Raw genomic sequence first — 24,364 nt, 5'->3', positions numbered from 1 at the left:
TCATAAAATGACAGTCGATACGAACAGCTGTTAAGAGAGGCGGCCATTTTTTCTCTATATACAACGCTTAAACAAGGGGTTTCGTGTATATAACTACTGCAAAGCAATTCCCATTGTATAGTTACAGCATGGTTTATTAGTAAAGTTTTATGTCTCAACTCTGCATAAGTCTAGTATAAAAACTATACACGGTTTATTAGTAAGACTGCCAAAATGTAAGACCAAATAAGCCTCTATTGGAAAGCAAGAAGGAAGACAAGATCAGCCATTGGGAACTAATAAAATTTAAGACCTCAATGCAGGGTTTAAGCCACAGTCGCATTTTGCTACTTGACTTCTAAAAATGCAATAAACTTTCAATATAAATGTGCAAAAATGCGACAACCATATTGGACTTCAGAAATGAAGATGGTAATGGAGAACATGAAGTTAGAGATCTGTGTGAACTAATTAGTTCTGGAGAATCTGAATTAAATTAAATGCTAATGGCATGGGCAATGTTCAAGAAGGTAATGAGTAGGGCTAGGATTTTGATGAAATTGCATCTTTTTTCTAGTAAGCCAGAAACATAGCTTCTTTAGTATTTATATGTTATGTGATAAACTGAGTGTTTTAAGACATATTTCTTAGGGCATTTTTTTGCATTTTTTGCCTGTTTTAATTCATAAGAGCATCTTTTGTTTTATTCGGTCATTTTTTAGGCATTTTCATTTAATTTTGGCCATAAATCCCCATTATTAATGTACAATAATGTACATTTCCTTTCATATTTTCTTTACATATTTAGTCCGTTAATACTCATTATTTTGTATAGTATTTTAATCTTTTTTCTACACAAATATTGTCGCATCTAATAGATGTTACAGTTAACAACGAAAAAAAAAATATATATATTGCCATTTTAACGTAGTACACCCCACGTAATGGATCAGTTCAACCATCCCTTCAATATAGACTCCTCTATACCTGCTAATTCCAGATAAGAGTGGCCTTGTGGTAGACTACATGGAAACTAAAAGTAAAGTAAAGTAAAGCCATGGTGCTACAGCCCATGAAGGGTCAAGACCAACCAGCCAACTGCTGACCTCACGTCCACATGCCGACGCAGAGGTGAACGATCATACATGGAAACTACATCAGATAAAATAATTAAAGTGTACTGCTTAGAAAAAATTATGTAAAATTTAATTTAATTACTGGTCTAAATATTAAGTAGCACAAAACCTCTTTTCCTACTAAGGCAGTTATATAAGATCAATTTTTAGGGCATTTTAAGGGCATTTTTGAAAGATTTTTAGGTCATAAATGCATTGTTTTTAAGATATTTTTTTCATGATTTATGGGTCATCAAAATCCTAGCCCTAGTAATGACGAATGGATGTTCAAGAATGGATTTCAAAGAGTTGATACAATTCAAGTTAACAAGTTAAGTAAACAATTTCTTCGAACTGATTTATACAATTCCATCCATCGCATACTGTAAATTGTGAGCTAGGATTTAGTTCCATGAATCTTGTAAAAACTGTAATTAGAAACCGCATTTCAGTAAAAAGAGCACACTCTGCTAACCATAAATCTTGAAGGGTCTACTAGTGAAAAATTTGAACAAGTGCCCATAAAATAATGTATTTTAATATGACGTAAATTCAGCAGTAATTGACTCTAAACATACCTACGTCTAATGATTTACTTACATAAGTATATCTAGAGTAGTAAGATGGATTGAAAGTAATAAAATTCCAAGAAACAAATTACATAATTTTTTGTTTCTGTAAACCTTATTAATTTTATCTTTCTGCACAATTATTTAGTGTATTGCACAAGCTTTTCACAATTTGCACAAATATAATTTTTAATTTGTGCATTTTTGCGACAATTATTTATTTTCTAGCTTAAACCATGCCAGTACTGTATATGCAACTGACTTCTAGTACTGTTTTGAAGTAATTTCAGTAGTACAAGTTAAAAATATTTATATACACATTGAAATTAAGTTTTAATCCTGACATATGAACTTCTCATCAATCCACGAGAAAAACCCACCTTATTATCTCCTTTAGCATATAACTTCAGTGTTGGGAAGCTGGTTATCTTAGTATGCTCGAGTTCATTTGCAGTGGCATCCATTTTGGCCACGATAACGGTGTCACTGTCCTTGAATTTCTCTCCCAGCTGAAATAACATTCAGGAAAACATTTTGGTAAAAATTAAGATTTATATGCATACCAACATCTGTTCCAACATAGTGAAAGCACACAAATTGTTTTTACAGTAGGTTTAATGTTATCTGCTCAGATCTTCTTAGAGGATAATGTAAATTATATTTCACGTGTTATCATATAACAGGATCATCATGGCAGACAGAGATACAAGCCATTTACACAATACATGCATTAAAGGTTTGTGTCGTGAAGGCAAATAAGATAACAGGTGGATAAGAAGGGGAATGTACACACACACGTAACATTTTCACATTTATGATGAGGCTTCTTACGTTCTTTGTCAGAAATTCTACATTCCTAGCAGAACAACATATCAATCACTTTCTATTTACAGTATGATGCTGAGATTTACATTCATACTTTCAAATACCTATATGGGTGAATATCCTGAAATGGGCAAATATGAATAACAAAACTGGAAAAAATATATTATATTAAATTGTGTACTTTTTTTCTCACATTGGTTACATTTGCTCCTATTATTGAAGATTCTGGTATCAGTTGAGCTTAAAAAAATTTTTATGTGAGATTTTCTAATTTACAAAAAAAAAAAAAAAAAAAAAAAACAAGAGATTGTTGTTATCTTTCCCTTACAGCCCATTGTTTAAGGTATCTTCTAAACTTCTGTACTTCAGATTTCACTTGTCTTCGAACATTTCTTTTTTCACGATCAGTCATATCTGCTATTTTCTTTCTTTTTTTTTATATATTCTTTGCCATAGTCCCTTTTTTTTTCTGCAACTCCTCTTCAGTCATATTTGCCCTCTGCCTACGTATTTTCTCCCTTTCATATTTCCTACTTTCTTCATCAGACTTTTTTTCTTTCCTATAAACAATCACGTGAAATAATATTCGAAGTTACTTTATCCACTAGTATTTAATAATTGTATGTTAAATGAAACCTCGGTCCCACAATAAAGGGACTGACCTTACAGGGACCATTGCTACAAATTAGTACAATTTCCGCAATAGTTCTGACAAAATAAATCGTTAAAAATATCATGGAGGTTAGATTTTTTAGTCGACAAACATTGTAATGTTTTGCATATACTACGAAAGTTTAATATATACGAACTATATTTAATGCCACCTGGGACCGGTGTTACCAATAGAAAACGTAACATTCAGTCATCAGTGATGATTTTTGTATTTTTCAATAAAATAAATTACGACAATGGACGAAAAGTTTAACTGGAGCCATGTTGACCTGTCATCACTACCAACCATTAAAATTTACCACATGAAGCAAAATTGTCTTTTGTGTAGCTCTTTTATTTCGAGGGACCGGCATTACGAAATTTTTGGGGATAAATTTTATGTTAAAGTTGTGTCCTTTCAGAATTAAACAAACAACAATTCCTGTCTTTCGTAAGTATTTTAACTATTTATTTTTATAATCTTGGCCGAGGAAATCAAATCAAATCGAAACATTCCGAGAAAACCTTAGTAAAACAGAGTAAAATGTAGTTGGGGGCATAGGGACCATAGTTACATTTTGATGTTTGGACGTTATTTTTTAAGTATAAATTTTAAAATTAATCCTTTTATACTTTGTTTCCAACTAAAACATGTGAGAGTTATAATACTATATTAAATTAACATGAGCTGTCCGTGCTTATCTAATTTTATATAAATTGATTATAACATGAACGTTTTCGGCACTAATGTACCATTTTCAAATGTATGAAAGTTTGCCTAATTACATTTTCAAATAGATGCACATGAACTGTGTAAGTGAGACATATAAAGTGTACCCTTGATGATTTGAACATAACATGTAAAACACTTTTATATAGATAATTAAAACACTCAATTATTACTAACAATTAAAACTTATCAACTAATTTGTTCTTCTGCTATGTTGTCCATCTTTTGTAGAACAATGTGGTTAGCTTGACGTTAATATTTTGTCAAATGCAGTTATCCAGTCATTAAAATTGTTAAATTACACTGTGATATAAATGTTAAAATACTTAATTTTGACCCGTCTTATTCATTGTCATTGCACCAAAGTTCCTTGTTTGATCACTTTCACATAATGAAGCACTTTACCTAGATGGAACATGGTACGTAATATAAGTTACAGTGATACCTGGTTATTTTTTTTCTTCAGTTTGCCGTTGTTGAAATATTACAAATTCATAGTTGTCACCGTCCGATTATCAGCCTAGCCTTGTTTACTGAGAACATAAAAGTATTGCTGTTACGTATTTGAATGTTCTGATGGTCAAATGCACTGATTGTGCTAGTAACTTACGTGCAATAGCTGGACGTGTTGTGTGTTCGACGTTGGTTTGGCTTCGACTGAGAGTCGTTCAGTGCTCACATTGGTTCTTAGTCTAATGAAATGTGAGAGTTAGTTAATTAAACGCAAAAGTAATCAGTTAACATTTTCAAGAAACTCCTTAAATCAGCCGGGACATACATTTACCCATTTCAGAATATTCACCCATATCCATAATTAATTGCCAATATCGCAATGGATAAAATGAAGATGTCATTGTTTTTGATGGTTTATGAGAAAAAATAGGAAAGGATTTAGAAAGTCTAGTACACTGTATTTTATCTTGTACTCCACTTCATTAGTATAATAATAGTAACAATCAGTGAAGTTAACTAACCTGATCATATATGGGAGCCAACTGTTTGCAGTGTCCACACCATGGAGCGTAGAATTCTACTAACACATCCTTATCTTTATTAAAAGCCACTTCATCAAAGTTACTCGATACCAGTACTTTTACTGGTGATTTATCCCAATCTTCTGGCAGGTCTTGTGATAGCAAGTGTTGCTGGAAAGCGAATACATATTATTAGGCACAAATAAAGAAAAGTCCTCATACTTGCCTTAAAACTCGAGAACATCATGTTCTTAAAGAAAACCCAATTCTTTAATTAAAATATAAAATCCTAAATTTACTCTACAAGTACATGTTACCTGCAGTTATTTTACTTGGGACTATGTTACAACTGGACTGAAATTCTTATAGAAGTGATATTACATGAAGGGATCATACAGAAGACGGTGCTTTTCCCAAATAAAAGCAATGTGGTCACTTGACTTGTTTTCCACTGCAATTTGGAGTTGCATGTTTGAGTCTCTACAGCAACATAAACTGGGATGAAAAGGGAAGGAAGGGAGGGACGTATCTATGGTATGATTGCAACGATAAATCTACGACTATATACTTGTGATTGAATGAACAGAATTTTACCCTGAAAACAGAATTATCCCTCTCCCAACCAAAGTCCAAAGGTGAGAATACAATCAGGGGAAGTTGTTGTTTCAATGCCTTGCATCTAGCAATGAAGCCATTAGCATTCCTGCTCTCGAATATTTCTGGGGAAGTTTGAGGACCTAATTTTAGATACAATTACTGAATTCTAGTACTTTTAAGTGTAAAAGAAAATTATGGTGCAAGTACAAAAATATATCTTTCCTTCCCCCTACCTGCTCAGTTCTTCTTAGAGGACAAAATATTGATTCGTTCATGACGCTCAGTTTCTGAAATTCATCATAGCAGGTGAAGAAGAATGGATATAATTATCCTTATAAATTAATTTGTGGTCCATTACAAAATCAAGAATTTAACGTATGTAATGCAATATGATTAAAACACTTTCCATGAAGACAATAATTCCCAAGTCTATAATGGAAAATGGGGAGAATGAAATACATTTTATTTTTTTGACATATGAAATTGTTAATACAACAGCTTCACAACGAACATTTCATTTCCTTTAAAATACTGCTATGTTAGTTGAATTCAAACTTCTGACTCAAATATACTCACTTTCAGCTTTCCTTCAATGAAGTCCTGAACAAATGATTTAATGTTATCCTTAGAGAGTTCAGGATTCTCTGGCTTGTATTTGGCCATATCCTCTTCAAGGCGAATCAATCTCATTGCTGGAATCTCATCCTTCTTCATTCCAAAGAATTCCAAAATTCTCTGATGATCCTCTTCATCAGAATTTATGGAGACAAACAGTACCTATGAAATTCATGCAACAAAACAATGTTTATAAATAAGTGGTGATTATAAAATAAATCCAATTTCTTCGATCAAGTCAACAGCAAGAACAAAATTAACACATTTATGGCCGTGGGCACCATTCTCGATCATCTAGCCCATTTATCAGCAATCACGGAAACATGGTTAATTCTTGACGATGATCAAGTGCACCGACATTTTCCCTCGATCAACTCAGTACCATCAGCTGACGGTACGCTCGCTTGAGAAGAATCATCTGAGCGCTAGGTTACCGCGTATGAAACAGCGAACGAACGCACTCTGTCAATTATCGCTTTGTTTTTGTTTGTCGAACTGTTTCAAACATCCTCGCAGTTTTCAAATAAGTTTCAATAATCATGGAAGAAAAAAAAGAAAAAAGCAGCGAACTTCTCACAGTTCGAAGTGGGAATTCTTTTAGAACTCGTCAGCAATTCTGCATCCATATTACAGAATAGAAGTACTGACGGAAGTTCTCTAACAGAAAAGCAGGCTACCTGGAACCTCACAATTCACATGAGTTATACGTGTTTACATAATTCCACATAATTTGTAACGTCATTTTTATACAGTGGTTATTTCATATTATTGATAATAACTGGGAAAATTTCAGTATACGGATACCTCACTGACAATTATCTTGAAATAGGTTACTAAAAAGAGCAGATTTGTATGTGTCAAATACGCATCATCATGCATATGAAAAGGAAGTTTTTAGTGCCAATTTATTTTGTGTGCACAAGGTTGGAATTTTGGAGTAAGAGGGAAAGGAAAGTATCCTTGTTCTGAAATTTATCCATTTATTTTGTGTTCACAAGGTTGGAATTTTAGAGTAAGAGGGAAAGGAAGGTATACGTGTAATTTCTCTTAATTCAAGCGTAAATAGCCTAATTGTCCAAAACGTCATGTGGGTCCTAATAGTTTCAAACTGCGAATCTATAGCTAATAAGTGATAAGCATTCTACAAAATAGTCATTTAGTTTTGCTATATTATTACCGGCATAGAATAACTACTTCATTATTATGTTAACAAAATTGGACAGTTTGTCCTCAAGTAAAGTCCCGATCTTCCATAGCAGAAACATATATAAAACATTAGTCTATTTTGAGAAAAAAAAAAAACATTTTTATTATTCATCTACAAACTTATCTTTCTACAATAACACCAATTCTGTTATTTCCGCAGTGATTTGCGTGTTCAAGATACATCATTTCATCTTCAATTCCATCAAGCACGTCAAATCGTGCCGCCATTTTGGTTTTCTCGACTTGACCATGTTCAATTCAAGATAATCGGTCCCACACCTGTGATCAAATTTGATCATCATCAACTCGCTTGTTTAACTTTGATCGAGATTGATACTCTGCAAATTGGCGTTGAAGATGGTCAAGTGCCGACTTAACCATGGTCAAATTTTAATCGAGAATGGTGCACACGGGCATTACAATTGAATACATAATACTAAAACAAGCACATACGATACATATTGTAGTAATATTACATTTGTTTCTGTACTATTCCGCCCCGTCATGTTACTGTTTCCACTCACAAGCCAGGAGGATAAGCACGACTTTCTTTTCCAATGACAATTTGAATATCAGTCATAAGACATAACAGACTGATATATTACATTTGTCTTGGAATACATGTAAAAAGATACAAGCTCTCATGCCATTCACAACAATAATAAAATCACTTCCCACTAGTCTCTTTTAAACAACAGAACTAATTCGTACAAATACAGTAGTTCCATGTTCTCAGTTCTTTTTACGGTTAATAAAACTAGTCACAAATTCCTGACTTAATCAACTCGCCAGTTAATTTCGTACACAATTACATTATAAAATTGACCAATCTGAATAATTGATTAAATGGCAATCTTACTCGTGTTAATTATGTAAGCATGTGCGGCTTACAGCTGTTTTGGTGCTATCCTCAGAGCCTACTAGATCTCGGCGCTATCTCAACATCGCTGCCTGTTGTGTGAGTGCGTTCATGTGATGAAGAGTTGTGACAAATAGTGTGTGTGATCTGAAATTGATCTGTGTGTTGAGAATTTGATTGGGGTGTGTTTTAGTGTGTCTGTACATTTCATATTGTTCTAGTGTGTTGAGTTTTTGGTTTTTGGGTTGTATGTGTAGGATTTCCATGTCTGTATGTTATTGTATGTGTGGTTTGCAATAGTTATGTGTTCAGCATATGTAGATGTATGGTGTCCTCTGGTTATTGCTTTAATGTGTTCTTTGTACCAAGTTTGGAATGATCTGCCTGTCTGTCCAATGTAGAAACTGTCGCAACTATTGCATGTGAGTTTGTATACGCCTGTGTGGTTGTATCTGGTTTATATGTTACTTCGGGACAATTTTTTTTTTGTATACAGTATATACTTTACTCAATTACAACAGAAATTTTTCTCTCATTTTTACCTTCTTTCTTATCTCAAGTACAGCTTAAATTTTTATCTGTAATCTTATGAGAAGTCAGATTTTTCTTGATAAATGTAGTATCAATTTTCTAATCCAAGAAGATAGAAATACCGTAGTTTCAATATCTTGTTCAAATCTAACATTTGTTGAAGAGCTCCATTACTGACAAATGAACACACAAGAAAATATGGGAAAATACGCAAGGAGTATGTAACTTCACTTCTGGTGAGATGGCGTCAATAAATTTAACTGGAGGGTATAAACATAATTTCAAAGAATTTGCACGGAAAAAAGAAAGTGTGAAATTAACCTCTCAAACATCAACTAATATATCTATAACCCATTTCTATAGTATGATATTCATGTTTTTGTTTAATTTTGTAGAGTAATATTTTCTACATGCTACAGTCCTCTTTCTCATTATTTACGAAATTCAAACAGATTAGGGGAGAAAAAAACATTTCACTTTCTTCTGCATACTGAACACTGTCAAATGTGTAATGCTTCAACCATTTGACAAAATGTCTACACACAACGAACAAATAACCGATCTTTGAAATTTGATTAATGGTAAAATTATGAACATAGAAAAAAATGAACACAAAATATTTCAAAATCGTTACGCATTTAACATAGTCACCTTGTATTGATCATGTTTGGGAAAACAAGCCTAAAAATTTTAACAGACATTCATAGTGTTCTGCCCAAAGACAGGTCGTTCACTGCAAACTCAGCATTCCCTAATCTTGTGACTATGAAAAAGACCAGAAGAAATGGAAATAAGAAAGGCAGAAAGAAAAGAAAAAGGACAGATGGAAGGAAGGGAAAACGAGAAGGAAAGAAAAGGGCCACGGTGAAGGAAAAAACAGAAAAAAAGTACAGGAAGAAGATCTCTTTCCATCATGCATATTCATTGTGTGCAGGTTAATCAAAGTAATGAACATGAAATATTCTATACCTGTTCCCTGAAATCCTTTGCAATTTCCCGTGCAGTATCCAAGTATTTGTCCATATGACCTTCTTGCTGAGACATGAACATAAGTAGGTGACTTTTAATTTCGCCACCGAAGATTTTCTGTGCTGTTTCATGATTGAAATCAACAACCAAGGGAAGAGACTGTGATGTCACGAACTTCTTAATGTTCTTCTCAGTAATTTCGCCATCCAAATCAGCACGACCTTCATCGAACTGAAATATCCACAAAAATTATCATTATAAACATTAACGATAACATTACAAAAGACTCTTATCTCAATACAAGAAACCCTTACTTTCTTCTTTTTTATTATGCCTAGAGTTAATACAATCTAATTTAGATTACAGCTCTTTTACTTGGTTAAGTGTAACACCAACTCAGGCAGTCATTACAACAAACTAGGTAATGCAGAAGTGCAATGTGGTAACAAGAGGAGACAAGTCAAGCTATCTTAATTATAACTAGGGAGCGGAATCCTATGTAATTAAATATTCTTTTTGCGTTTGGTAAAACACAATTAACAAAGTTAAAAATTCCGAATATGAAGTTTCAAGTTTAAAACCAGAATTTTATTTCACATAAAACACATTTTCACAAAAAAAATTATGTAAATACATATTTTCAGGAAATCTATTATCAACACATAAATCTTGGAGTTTTTTTACTTAAATAATTTTTTACAAGAACTTTTAAATATTTTAAAACTAAACCAATTATGTCACTCAGAAGTACGTTATCCTTTTAAGAATTCTTGGTTGCTTCGTGTTTCCAACTGCTGTGTGGTGTATCCGTGATCCATTTTCGTAATAGTATCGCCTCAAGTTCTGAGAACTGCTAGGCAGCATATCAGTGTTATTGTTAGAGAATAAATTAACATGGACAAGGAGGAGAGATCTTGCTTGCAACACATAACAGTAGGAATGTTTATTGTTGCTGAAGATGATTTCATTCCCGCTTTGTTTGTGAAACACAACAGATAAGAGCTCGGGTATGAACATTATTTAATTTAAACAAATCTCTCGCTTCTCGCTCATACCGATCAAGTAAGACAATAGGCCTACATCTTGTTGTGATTCCCTGTTATCGGGCCATAAGCATAAGCTGCGTATTATAGATGTAGTGACGTCACTATAGGAAGCTTTTCTCAGACATTGTCAGTCAGTAGCTATACTAGAAACATTTACGTGAAGACGTGTGTCTATTATCCCCTTAAGATGCCTAAAATCAAATCGAGTTTAAGATCGCGTCTTCAGCAATATGTAGATGAATTTTAAAACATTTTTACTACCGACGGAAAAGTGTTATTTTGCCAATCGTGTGGTAAATCAGTTAAGTGCAAATCAGCGCTCTCAGGTAACCCAACATTTGTTTTCACAGTATAAGTCGTCTTTCAGATATAATTGGCATGGATTTGTGATGGAGAATTTGGAGATGACCTTTGTTGTTCACGCAATTCTCGGCCAACTACTAGCAACTGATACTGAAGTGTGGTTGGTGAGTACCTAGTAACTTTTTTTTTCAAACTAAGTAAGGTTTTTTTTTGTCATGTTAAAAAAAAAAAATTTTTTTTTTATTTTTAGCAAATATTTTCGTACTTTTTAGCACATAAAAAATAAATATATTTAAATTTTTTAGCACATAAAAAATCCGCTCCCTAATTATAACAAGTAATAAAGTCGTTTCATGTGAAATTTTGAAGGTGACAGACTATACACTTAATAATCAAATGAAATAATATACCAGTGTCCATAGAAGTAAAGTTAAAATAACCAAGAAATTTCACATTCACACAATGACATGATAAACTGGAATAGTGTTATTTTATATTATTAATTTACTATTTATATCTAGTTTTAGACGGAAGCATTTTTCAACGAATATTATACCTACACAAAATCCAAGAAATTTGGGTATTTCATACAGTTTTAATGTTGGTTCAAAACAAATTCATATTCTACGTAGGATATAATATGCTGAATATTTATAAGTCTTAGATTACAACACTTATTAACATTCACGGTTCACGGCTGAAGACAATTTTGAGGATGACAATCCCTGGTACTCTCTTCTTCACAAAGAAAGAAAAACTGGATATCCAAGTCTTATTCTGTCGATTCAATTCCATCAATTACCATAGGTATGCATCATGCCATCATAAACACGTAATGAACTCCTGTCATAATGCCCCCACCCTTAAAGGTACTGAGAAATACTGATACAGTAGTAACTAATCCTGTGTTTCAAAACAATAAAGGCGTCTAAAATACGAGCTTTAACTGTACCATAGCTAACTTATAAAATTATTTCATTTACCTCTGTACAGACTAGTACTCTATACTGTTTTCGCTGTAAGATAAATCCTAATGTAAACATAAGCACGTGGCTGTCATACCCGTGATTGGCTCCCAGTCGAAACACTCACACGACGCAGGAAAATATAGTCCGTATTTGAAAACTATCATCTTGTATTATTTAAAAATAAAAAATTGAATTCTAGTTATTAAATACAATGAAACATATAACTTCACTCATATGTAAAACGATATGTAAAAGAAAAGCTACTTTTATATTTTGTTATGTACTATGAACGCGGATGAATACCAACAGTAATACCGAGGTAGTCTCTTCTTGTAACAAGTTGGCGTCCCTTGAGCGTGTCGTTTACGTTAGCACGTGGTACTGAAGTATGGCTTCTGCATCCTCGGTGTGTGTGGTTATTAATCGTAAGAGTGGAAACCCTCCCAAATAGTCTTAAATGTATACAATAAGTTATGTGAGTTTTAATTACAGTAATTATAAAGTAAATATTTCCTAAACAAATGAATGCATAGTAGTGAGGTTAGGCCTACTTGACGAGTAACGGGAAATGTTTTAACATGAAACAGAATGTACAGCAGTAGGCGGGAACACGTACTGAGAATCTATGGCACCAAACAGCGGCCAATGAAGCCTCACTTCAGTCACGTGCTATTGTTTACATTAGGATTTTTCTTACAGCGAAATGAATATAGAACATGAACGATTTACCTATTCTGCATTCAGGACCTTCTGGACCACTCATCTTAACAGTACCTTACCACTGAATTATCTTTAACCAGCTTTTAATTTTAGAACTGTAGTCGTATTAATCTTATATCAGTCATTCCAAAGAAATAAACAATGTATTCCTTTTCTTGGAAACATTTATGTGTATTTACTTACAAAGTTTTAACACCCATTTGTAACTTAACAAACTCCTAAACTGAATAATCCTAAAATATGTCAGGAAAACTGCATACCTTCTTGAAGAGGAGAACCTTCTCACCATCAACATTGTACTCGCTGAAAACATCATCTGTCGATGTAATACCAAATGGATAATCATCAATTGCATTGGCAGCTCCTAGGAAGTTCTTTGCAGCTTCTGATGACGTATCCTAAAATAAAACAAATTCTGCAGAAATTTTCATAACTGACTTGACATGCCAAGATTGCTATGGTGTCAAAACCTCCCTAACTTATCGTCCAGTTTTACTGTCTTCATTGTGATGCTTCTTAATGTACTACTAATGTACAAATTGTGAAGATTTAATTTCATATCATCTCATATGAACATATTTATTAAATTTAAAATCTAGGAGGTAAAGTCAGTTTTAGTGGGGGGGGGGGGGGGAAGAAAAAAAAATTTCATTCATTTATCAAGCTCTTGTATGATATATTTTTAAATACTACACAGAGGTAAGTCGAAATTATGTTCCCAATATCAATACTTTATTGCTGAAGTTTAGGTAAATCATGTCTTATGCCATAGCATCATGGTCAAAGGCACAATGTCTATACATGAGTTACAGAATTTGTACTTGTTCAAGTCCTCTTAAGGAAGAAATTTTCTCATGAAATTTCAGTCAGTGTATGGGACCGGTGCCCACCCAGCATCATGATGAATTTGGGCAGCTACAGTAGGTACCAAAAATCCAGTTTTGAAAACCGGATGTAATGATGTTCATGTAGATGTAAACTAAATATATATATATATGTATATGGGTACCTGTTTAATTTTACTCATATTAGTTACATATATTCCAGTCTGAACCCTCCTCCATATTTATAAGATTTATATTTCTTAATATGTGCATGCTTACCTTAAAGAACCCCAAGATTACAACGTTACTTGCATCAATAAATGCTTTAGCATCATCAACAGATGTGAGATCTTTTGCAACTGGTCCGGTTTTCTTCAGCAACCAGCTTACAATTTCATCTGCAGTACGACCACCTGAAGTGACATGTAATCAATAATCATGTATCTAGATATATGAACAGCAATTTTGCAGTTATAAAACATGCATCACGAAATTACAGAGAAGATAATTTTCTTCCATATGTTTAACATACATGAATTAAACTATTCTTAAACCAAATGAAGATCTTATATTTCTCGTGTACATAATATGCAAAATTGCATAAGAATAAAGATCACATCTGTCAATTGAGAGAATCTAAAAAAAAAAACAGTAGCATCCACTTTTTAAACTATTACAAAAAAATTGTGACAAAAGACGAAAATAATAAAATAACACATTACATTCTGAATAGACTTAAAATCCAATTCTGCAATAATGTTTATTAAATAACTATGTTTGTTCTTTATGATTGTGAAACTTGGACTCTCACTTTGAGAGAGCAACAAAAGCTAAGGGTGTTTGAGAATAAGGTGTTTAGGAAAATATTTGGGGCTAAGAGGGATGAAATTACAGGAGAATGGAGAAAGTTCCACAACACAGAACCGCACACATTGTATTCTTCACCTGACATAATTAGGAACATTAAATCCAGAAGTTTGAGATGGGCAGGGCATGTAGCATGTAGGGGCGAATCCAGAAATGCGTAGTGTGTTAGTTGGGAAGCTGGAGGGAAAAATACCTTTGGGGAGGCCAAGACATAGATGGGAGAATAATATTAAAATCTATTTGAGGGAGATGGGCTATGATGGTAGGGACTGGATTAATCTTGCTCTTGATAGGAACCGATGGTGGGCTTGTTAGGGTGGCAATGAACTTCGGGTTCTCTAAAAGGCATTTGTAAGTAAGTAAATAGGTTATGTTGCTGCTACAACGTATACAAAGTGCGAAAACTTACCAGAATAATCAATTGGGGACCCACTACGGAAGAATTTGAGTGTGGGGTAACCCCGAACTCCATGTTCTTCTGCAAGTTCAGTTTCTTCAGTTGCATCAACTTTAGCCAATTTGATTGGAGATTCCTGGTCAGTCAATTTCTTAGCTGCCTTTATATATTCTGGAGCAAGGGACTTGCAATGGCCACACCATGGTGCATCTGTAACATAAAAAGCATGCTGATTTGACTAGTTACAAAAAACCTACATATCTCTAATGAGATGTAAAAAATGCCAGTGTATTTACATTGTCTAACATGTGTACTACAGCCAGAGCTACTTTTCCGCCAGAGAGTCTTCTCAGAACTTTTCTATCTGAGATGTAACGACTAATCACGTTGTCAAATAGCACAAGAAAAACACTTTAAACTTTTTTGTTAAAAAACAGCAAATACCAGTAGGTCTCACTACAATTTATTTAACGTGTGACTTTTGACCAAGTGTACTGATTTATATTACTTCATGAAATATTGAGTTCCTTAAAAAATGTATTTTGAAATACAAACACAAAGAGAAGTTACTGGCTTTACTGATACAGAAAATCGTTGTATGGTAATAGCCTATATTGTGTAATTTTTTTTGCACTTTAACTATTTGACAAAAGAATTCATCTTATAAATTTTCTAAAAGTTAATTCTTCACTCAAAGTAGGAGATATGAAATGTTAAGTTACTGTAAACAGGATGATCAATATCTTCGGAAACGGCTAAATCAAATTAAAATTTTTCGCACAAAATGATGTCCTACTATAAGCTATTAATTCTACCAAAATAACACAATTTATTTAATTATTAGTATATACGCCTACAAAAACAGCTTCACAATTTCAATATCAAACTAAGACTGCATAATTTATTTTGGTACAGCACTGTCTCATCTGGGATGCATGATAGTGTCACGGTTAAGAAGTCATTCTGCAAGCTGAAAGGCTGCAGGTTCGATTCCCAATGGGGTTATGGATTTTCTCCAAAGATCTAATCCTTCTAGCCACCCTATGGTTCTGGGGTTTACTCAATTTCTAACAAAAACGAGTACCAGGGTTATTTCCTTGAGGGTAAAAGTGGCGGGCACATAGCAATGACATCCCTATTGCCATATAGTGCCAACTGTCTTAACCTCCCGCCAACCTATGGGTTCCTATGGACAATGATGGGAATGACTGTCTCGTCTCTCTATTCATTCTTCACTTTTCTCAGCCAGAGTGTACACACTCCTCTCTGAGGAAGGAAACACTTTTTATAGCTGAGAAGACGAGACTTGGCATGTGAGTTGTGCTATAGGGAAAAGACTGAACTATCAGAAAAAGATCCACCAACACGGAAGTTCTCAGACTAAAACCTATCTTCCCCCTCCATATCCATTGGTCATACAGCCACGACATGGTAAGATCACACAACAGATCTTGCCTCTTCTACTATATCAGTTCACATTTCAGTTACAACAATTCTGATAGTTAACATATTGTTATAAATCACTAGTAATATTTCTAAATATTATCATCTTTGTTTTAGCAATACAAGTTTTTTTAGTGGGTTATTTTACGACGCTTTATCAACAGCTTAGGTTATTTAGCGTCTGAGTGAGATGAAGGTGATAATGCCGGTGAAATGAGTCCGGGGTCCAACACCAAAAGTTACCCAGCATTTTATCATATTGGGTTGAGGGAAAACCCCGGAAACAATACAAGTTGAAACATATGCAATGAAAATACGAGGTTTGTAAGAGATGTACAGTTACTGAAGAAAAAAGACAAAATATACCATCAAGGATGTACTCTTAAGTCCCATTCAAGAGGCAGCTACAGAATAGTTTATACACGAAACATTACAGTAGAAGCCCAATACAACGTAGTTGTTTAGGGGGGTATACTTAGTGACGAGGTGATGCAGAATCACTATGCAAATTGATTTCCGAATCTCTACAATTAAGAATTTCAATAATAATTATGTTTTTCTCAGGGAATATAATCCATTTTAATTAACAATTAACGTACCGTACCTTAAACCCCTTTTCAGTTTGGTTGATAGGCTTTCCCCTCTACTCACACTATCTACCATCAGTGAAGGGGAAGATGCTACTGTCCATCTTACTACGTTCGACTAATTGACTTTCAACACAGTGACAAAATTTTATTATTAATTGATGAACTAATGGACTTACTCGTGTTAAATATGTAATATTTGTCCGGCTTACAGCTGTTTCAGTGCTTCACGCACCAACATCAGAGCCTACTAGATCGCGGCGTCATCTCGAACTTCTCTGCCTGTTAGGAGGGTGTGTTTTATTGTTGGAAGGTGTTGAAGTGTGGAGTCGAATAGTGTGTGTGTGTACTGAAATTGATCTGTGTGTTGAGGATTTGATCGGGGTGTGTTTTAGTGTGTTTGTATATTTCGTATTGTTCAAATCCTCAACACACAGATCAATTTCAGTACATACACACTATTCGACTCCATACTTCAACACCTTCCAACAATAAAACACACCCTCCTAACAGGCAGAGAAGTTCGAGATGACGCCGTGATCTAGTAGGCTCTGATGATGGTGCGTGAAGCACTGAAACAGCTGTAAGTCGGACAAATATTACATATTTAACACGAGTAAGTCCACTAGTTCATCAATTAATTATATTCAAGTGTTAAAAGTGGTGTACGCAAGATTCAAAATGGAAAATTTTATTATTGAAAATGTTTACCGGTAATCTATATTTCGAAAGCCTATACTAAGTGTTAATATTTCATTTTATTGGTATTTATATCAACTGGCATATTAAAAAGCTACTGACAGCAGAAGATAAATGTTTTCTTCACCGCTAGTTGCTACTCTACAGCATACACAATGGGACAATCTGCACTGTATCAGTCATACTTCATACTTCATAATACAAACTAACATCCCTTAATTTAATTTATTATTAGTTGGAAATACTATAAGAACGACACTAAAATATACACAAACATGTAATTGTTAAACTTATGTCACTGTTTTTTATATTCATTTATGTACTTTATTTAATATTTTATTTTCTTGTGTGCACAACTTGGGGAATGCAGGTATAAGAGGTAACAACTACCGTTCTGTTACTGGCGGACTCTGGGCAAGTAGAAGGGGAAAGAAATGCCTTCGCATCCTCTCAACTTGTATGAAATGTCATACAAATCTGGCTTTCAGGCAGTAGCTCCCTGTAAAGCAGGTTTTGAATAATTTCAAGGAAAAATTGTTCCGAGGCCAGGTATCGATCCCGGGACCCTTCGCTTAGAGCGCGAACGCTCTACCGACTGAGCTACCCCAGGAACTATACACGACACTGTCACAAAAAAATGTATGAAATGTCGTTTAGTACTATGGCAGTAGAATCTCAAAGTTTAGAGAAACAACACAAGGTCGAACAAAAGTAAACATATAATTAGTTCCACAAGCCAAGAGCGAGCCTATACCTTGTCCTTGTTCCTAGACACAGAAGTTAAAGCACGTGTTTATAAAAACACAAACATCGACAATTCTATGTAAGTGGAGTAGGAAAGTTCTGTAGAAATGTGTTGCCTGGGGGCAGTAATTAGGACCTTATATATTTCAATGTCTTAGCTTTTTCTCTTGTAATATTTGTAATTAATGCAAAAACATCATCTACTAAATAGGCCTATACTCCATTTCTCTTTATTATTTACCATGTCAGTCCTTACGGAAATTCAGCATAAACTGAAATCTTATTCAATCCGCACATTTGTGCGCAATTTTTACTATGTCAGGCATAATGAATGGCAAGACTGTACCACTATAGGATGACTTCAAATTACTACTGCAGATCCATCTCCATTTGATACTTGATCATTACCATTATAATTTACATTATTTTTATTATTATTATCATCATCATTATTATTACCATCACCATCTTCATTCAAAATTAGAGTTCCCAGGAATTTCAGTGAACAAACTGAACAAAGAAACGATTTCACTGAAATAACAAAAAAACCTAAAGACTTGTTTAAAATAGAAACTGGACGCAAGTGGTTTTCTAGGTGGAATGTCTCACCAGTGTATAGGGAATTACAAGTATGGACACTTCGCATCAGTACCTTTGATGTAACAGGACTGATTTCAATGACCTTCAAACCAGCTTGAGCGTGTGATTCTCTTTTTCCCTAGAGTTGGCGCTGACATCACATCAGCTAGCAGTCGACACAGTGGAATATGACATACAATTAATACATCAAGGTACATTATGTACTCAAATAAAATAAATTGGACCAAAGAAATAAACCCATCATTATTTGTAATGTCTAGACTCTAGAGTTCCTTTTTAACCTCTTCAGTCCCAAATTTATATATTTTTTTTTTAATTGAAAAAATATATATACATAGTCATTCTGGGGTTCCAAAAATCCCAAATCATGTCTTCACAGAAAATCAAATTTTGGGGCAATTTTGACTCTTGGTGCCCCAAAATTGTAATTCTAACTTATAAATCTGGTATAGAAATGTTGCAAAAGTGATACTCTTCATTTCTATCAAATTGAATTATTCAAAAATTCAAAAGTATCCAAGATACTGAAAAAAATTAAAATATAATTATGTATAGTATACTCTACAACAGGACTGAGAAGGATAATGAGAGTTGAGACGCTGACCCCATCAACAATTAAAATATGTAATGATTTGATAGGGCTGAAAATGGAAAAACAAAACTCCTATGAGAAGTAAAACTATATGCCTATTATAGTGTATACAAGTATTACACGAATTTGATACATAATTAATTTTATAATATAATTTATTATATATATAAACATAAAAAATTATTATTACAACTAGTTTATCACTGAGAAATAAGGAAAAGCTGTTAACTTGAATTTATTTGAAGCAAAGCGTTATTGGATTATGCAGCAAGGAAGGCGATGTTTGGATCCTGTGTCTCAACTCAATTCAATTATTATCGAGGAACTCTATGTGTGTGCTCGATTACACTAACCTCTAGCACTTGAAAGTGGAACTAAACACCGGCACATAGAAAAACAAAACAAAAATTCGCTCAGTGTCCGTTCTGTACAATTCCTATTCGTTGGTCTCACATTCATTCGCGTAAATATCCATTTCAAGTGATACAAGGTTTTTGAGAAAAAAAAAAAAAAAAAAAAAAAAAAAAGCCTGCTGACAGCAAGAAAAATCAAACTCAAGAGTGTCTGCAAAATCGAAACAATTTTAAGAAAAATATGCTCCGTTATTCACGTTGAGGTAGACTGATCCAGCTGTATACTTCCTGAAGATCGAATTACTCACAAGGAGGTAAAAAAAAAATTACATCCTCATTTTTCAAAAACATTTCCCAAGTCTAGTCCGATTTTGAAGTAATGAAATTTTTCCAAACCTCGTTAAAATCAGAAGCAAACGACACTGACAATCTACGTTTAACTTAAATCATTTTAATTTAATTCAATTTCGTAATAAGAAACACTTGAAGATACAATGTTTAAGCAACAACCACAAGATCATCATTTTTTTTAATCAATGGTGGTACTTTTCTTTTGTCATTCACCTATATGAAACCAGTGTGTGTCTAAACCTCAATATTTAATAGTGAAGTCCTTCTTGCTTCCCAACATTTAGATGTAAGGTCCATAACATTTTCCAGAGATTCACAGATTGAGTTCCATGTCCATTGCATTTTCTTTTTTGCACAATAAACATTCAGCAGAGTCCAATAAGCCAATTCGATGTAAATGTTTTGTAAGACAGCCATGACCTATAATCAGTCTGAACATGGCCACAGCAGATTTTTGTGGTAGATCAGGAATGGATTTTAAATCTTGTAGTAAATCATTGCGGAATTGCTGGAAATGAAACTGCTGACTTTCTAGCCAAAAAAGGATCCAATTTAATTCAGAATACAAATACAAGCCCACCAGTACCGTTTACATCCATGAAAAGACTAATTAAAAAAAATATAAAATCAAGCAAAACCAAGCACTACGTACCAAAGCCAAAGATAAAAAATTGAGCATTTTAATAAAAAAAAAAAACAGAAATTATTCCAGAAATCCCACGTAAATCTGCAGTAGCAAAATTCAGACTGCTTACAGAACACGATTATTTGGCCAAACACTTGAATAAAATAGGAATTTACACAAATCCAAATTGCCCTCTATGCAACAAAGAAGAAGAATTGACTGAAGACAATCTACAAACCTGTGAAGTTCTACCTGATGGATCCACCACAGAGAAATATTGGAGAGCAAGAACGGTAATGGCTTCATTGCCAAAGCCCGGCATTAGATAACAACAACATCTTGTAGTAAATTGTTCCATCTTGAATTTTGATGTTCACTTGCAGAATTAGTGTGGTAATTGCTGACAACTCGTTTTACGGACTTGTTTGAAAAACTGTAGTTCTTCTTCAAATTTATTCAACTTCCTTTCTTGGCCAACATATCAGCTTTCTTATTGCCATATATTCCACAATGAGCTAAGATAAATTGGAAAACTATTGTCTTATTTAAATTTTGAATCTGCCTTAACACACAATGGATTTTCTTAACTTTTTTCTGATTAGCAAAAGTAGTTTTACTAACTGCCTGGATTGCAGCTTTGGAATCAGATAAGAGAACTATATTTTTACATTTCTGTAACCAAGGAAAAACATTTTGGAGAGCTGCGTAAATAGCTTCAAGTTCACAATCAAAATATGTTGCATATTTGCCAACATTTTTTATAAACTGAAAAATATGGACAAGTAGCACCTGCACCAGCTCCATCTGGATTCATGAGTGAATATGAAACCAGTTATGTAGACCAATTTACCGAGAGTTGTTGCCCATCGTGCACCATAGGAAGATGGTCTATACTACACATGCGATGAGTTGAGATTGAGATTTGCTGAGATACCACAGGGAAACCGGAGCTCCTGGAGAAAATCCTTGTGTTATCTAGACCACGGGCTTGCCCAACACAAGTTACAAATTGCGAATACAACAGGGATTGAACCCAAAATCGTAAAATCAGGTATAATCAGTGAGGGAAGTGAGACTGTATGCACCGGTATGGAATACCACCACTGGTTTCTATGACCAGAAAACATACCGTTAGTGAAAAACGACATATTGTCACTGAAAAAATGTGATCCATAAAATTTTGTTTATACATTTCTTCATTTTTATTTTTTGGGTTATTTTACGACGCTGTATCAACATCTAGGTTATTTAGTGTCTGAATGAAATGAAGGTGATAATGCCGGTGAAATGAGTCCGGGGTCCAGCACCGAAAGTTACCCAGCATTTGCTCGTATTGGGTTGAGGGAAAATCCCGGAAAAAACCTCAACCAGGTAACTTTCCCCAACTGGGATTCGAACCTGAGCCACCTGGTTTCGCGGCCAGACACGCTGACCGTTACTCCACAGGTGTGGACCATACATTTCTTCACAGCAAAGAGTACTACCCGTTTGCTTCGTAAATCTAAACCACAGCCTTCTAGAACTGTATTCAACATGTATTTAGAATACGTTTATTTTAAAAGTCAACCCCTGGAATGCTTACAATGGAAGTATTTCAAGCATAGAAGGCTGTGGTCTGTAGCTTGTGGTGATCATTGTTGTCAATTTAGTGACTGTCATTTTTGTTGTTGCACTTTTTATTAATAATTAAGTAAGGCACTTTGAAGTTTAACATTATTTTAAATGATAAGTCTCAATGGACATTGCAAAATAATCTAGTAAATAACTGAAGTAACATGAAATTATTTTATTAAGAAATTTGTTGCGTAAGCTTCAAAGATTCGCGTTACTGACTGCACAAAACAATTTATTGTATACGAGTAAGTACATCATGTATTTTTTTATCTTATTATTTTACGACACTGTATCAACATCTAAGGTTATTTAGCGTCTGCATGAAATGAAGGTGATAATGCCGGTGAAATGAGTCCGGCGTCCAGCACCGAAAATTATTCAGCATTTACTCATATTGGGTTGAGCGAAAACCCCGGAAAAAACCTCAACCAGGTAACTTGGTGATTTGAATCCAGGCCATCTGGTTTCGCGGCCAGACGCGCTGACCGTTACTCCACAAGTGTGGATTACATCATGTATGTGTATGTTGTAAGGGAGGGGGGTATGCAAGGGGAAAATCTTGGGGTAACATGAGAAAATTTCAGTATACGGATTCCTCACTACAACTATATCTAAAAATACTAAAAAGAGAAGATTTGTCTGCGTTTGTCGAATGCACATCATGCTTACGAAAAGGCACTTTTCAGTGCCAATAATTTATTTTGTGTGCACAAGGTTGGAATTTTGAAGTAAGAGAGAAATGAAGGAATCCGTGCTCTGAAATTACGGGATTGACAAGTTTATAACATTTCATCTATGCAGTAAACTATTAGCATCTGTATGGTTCAAAATTCGTTGCATACAGACTTAACGGTCCTTACTTACCGGTACTTATGAACTTTTAGAGATCATTCACAATTTTTCAGACAAATTCTCAACAAATATTACAAATTATCTTTATTATCGCAATATAGTGTAATCTTCAAAATTCTAAGTAGGCCTGCATTCTAATTCGTTGAACAGGATAATATGTCCAATTCAATTGCATGAATGGCTCACACTATAATTAGATTAGTCCTCGTTTTGCTGTAAAATGAACAATTCATACAATACTTCACGGAATACTAACCTGTTGAAAATATATAGAAAAAATGTTAAACTTCCCATAGTGTTAACTGGATAAATTCAATTCTTAGCAGTTTAATGATGTCAAAACTTAAGGCAGAGGCCTCATGCGTAGATGTAAATGCACTTTTAAGTTTCCTTCCTGTTGCATTATGTGAAGCTACTGTTCCAACACTTTGCAGGTGCCAACACGTTTTGCTCGCGGCTTTAAACACATCTCTGGTCTAAAAGAATACCATTTCACAATCAAAACTGTTAGTATTAAAATCTTATAAATAGTTTACGAAGGCTAGGTATGCAGTCTTCCTATTTTATATTAGGTCTATTTAAAAGAAAAAAAGGCAAATGGTAGGTCAACAGATCAAATCATACCATACGCATTTTATCTTTATAACACGCCTAGAGTTTTAAAAGCCACATGTCTCGTGCAATATGATTGCATACAATTAAACGTATGCATATATCTGCTGTACACAAAATACTTACAGATTTATACGATTATACTTCCTTAAAATATTATATGAATATTGTTAATGATACAATGTTACAAATACGGTATGGTGGTAATGTCCGAGTACTTACAAAATTCGACGAGTACGAATTCATTTTCAGATATACCAGTTTTGAAATTATCTTTTGTAAAAACGAGAACTCCTTCATCACTTTTAATTTCATCACACAATACAGTGCTTGAAATTGCTAGAAATACACACAATTTGAACAACATGGTGTTCGACCTTACTCCAAACCGGTACAGTAAACTCTGATCTGAGACAGCGTATCCTGTAACGCAAATCAACGCTGCAACATCAACGACAAACGTGGCAGCATCGACTCGTGGTGAGATTTTATTGGTCCACACATGCAGAGAGAGACAAATGACGTTTCATGTTGATAGTTCAAATAC

The 24,364-nt window shown here is 34.1% G+C and overlaps 2 protein-coding genes and 3 non-coding genes across 7 annotated transcripts in view; 1 reads left to right on the top strand and 4 right to left on the bottom strand.

Annotated features, from left to right (window-relative positions):
* Pdi (protein disulfide isomerase) overlaps positions 1-24,352 on the bottom strand; it is a 30,378-nt gene extending 6,026 nt beyond the window's left edge. The window contains exons 1-8 of the mRNA XM_069831943.1: positions 24,040-24,352; positions 14,758-14,955; positions 13,761-13,894; positions 12,918-13,055; positions 9,621-9,851; positions 6,017-6,217; positions 4,844-5,014; positions 2,044-2,172 (exon numbers count right to left, since the gene is read on the bottom strand). Of these exons, the coding sequence (XP_069688044.1) occupies positions 2,044-2,172; positions 4,844-5,014; positions 6,017-6,217; positions 9,621-9,851; positions 12,918-13,055; positions 13,761-13,894; positions 14,758-14,955; positions 24,040-24,184 (1,347 nt within the window). The 5' untranslated portion in view covers positions 24,185-24,352. The remainder of the gene's footprint in view (positions 1-2,043; positions 2,173-4,843; positions 5,015-6,016; positions 6,218-9,620; positions 9,852-12,917; positions 13,056-13,760; positions 13,895-14,757; positions 14,956-24,039) is intronic.
* Positions 2,288-2,358, bottom strand: LOC138703848 (small nucleolar RNA SNORD61). Its single transcript, XR_011333278.1, has one exon. It is a non-coding gene; the product is annotated as a small nucleolar RNA SNORD61 (small nucleolar RNA).
* On the bottom strand, positions 5,674-5,744 carry LOC138703847 (small nucleolar RNA SNORD61). The gene has a single exon (XR_011333277.1). It is a non-coding gene; the product is annotated as a small nucleolar RNA SNORD61 (small nucleolar RNA).
* The window catches only part of LOC138703776 (methyltransferase-like protein 22), a 30,325-nt gene continuing 16,672 nt past the window's right edge, over positions 10,712-24,364 (top strand). For all 3 annotated transcript variants that reach the window (XM_069831946.1, XM_069831945.1, XM_069831944.1), the window contains exon 1: positions 10,712-11,133. In XM_069831946.1, coding sequence (XP_069688047.1) covers positions 10,903-11,133 — 231 coding nt within the window. In that variant the 5' untranslated portion in view covers positions 10,712-10,902. The remainder of the gene's footprint in view (positions 11,134-24,364) is intronic.
* TRNAR-UCU (transfer RNA arginine (anticodon UCU)) lies at positions 18,012-18,085 on the bottom strand. Its single transcript has one exon. It is a non-coding gene; the product is annotated as a tRNA-Arg (tRNA).

Source organism: Periplaneta americana, chromosome 7, assembly GCF_040183065.1.
Source record: "Periplaneta americana isolate PAMFEO1 chromosome 7, P.americana_PAMFEO1_priV1, whole genome shotgun sequence".
In the NCBI taxonomy this organism is placed as follows: Eukaryota; Metazoa; Arthropoda; class Insecta; order Blattodea; family Blattidae; genus Periplaneta; species Periplaneta americana.
The sequence above is the reverse complement of the archived record's forward strand: the minus strand, read 5'-3'. Positions and strand labels throughout refer to the sequence as shown.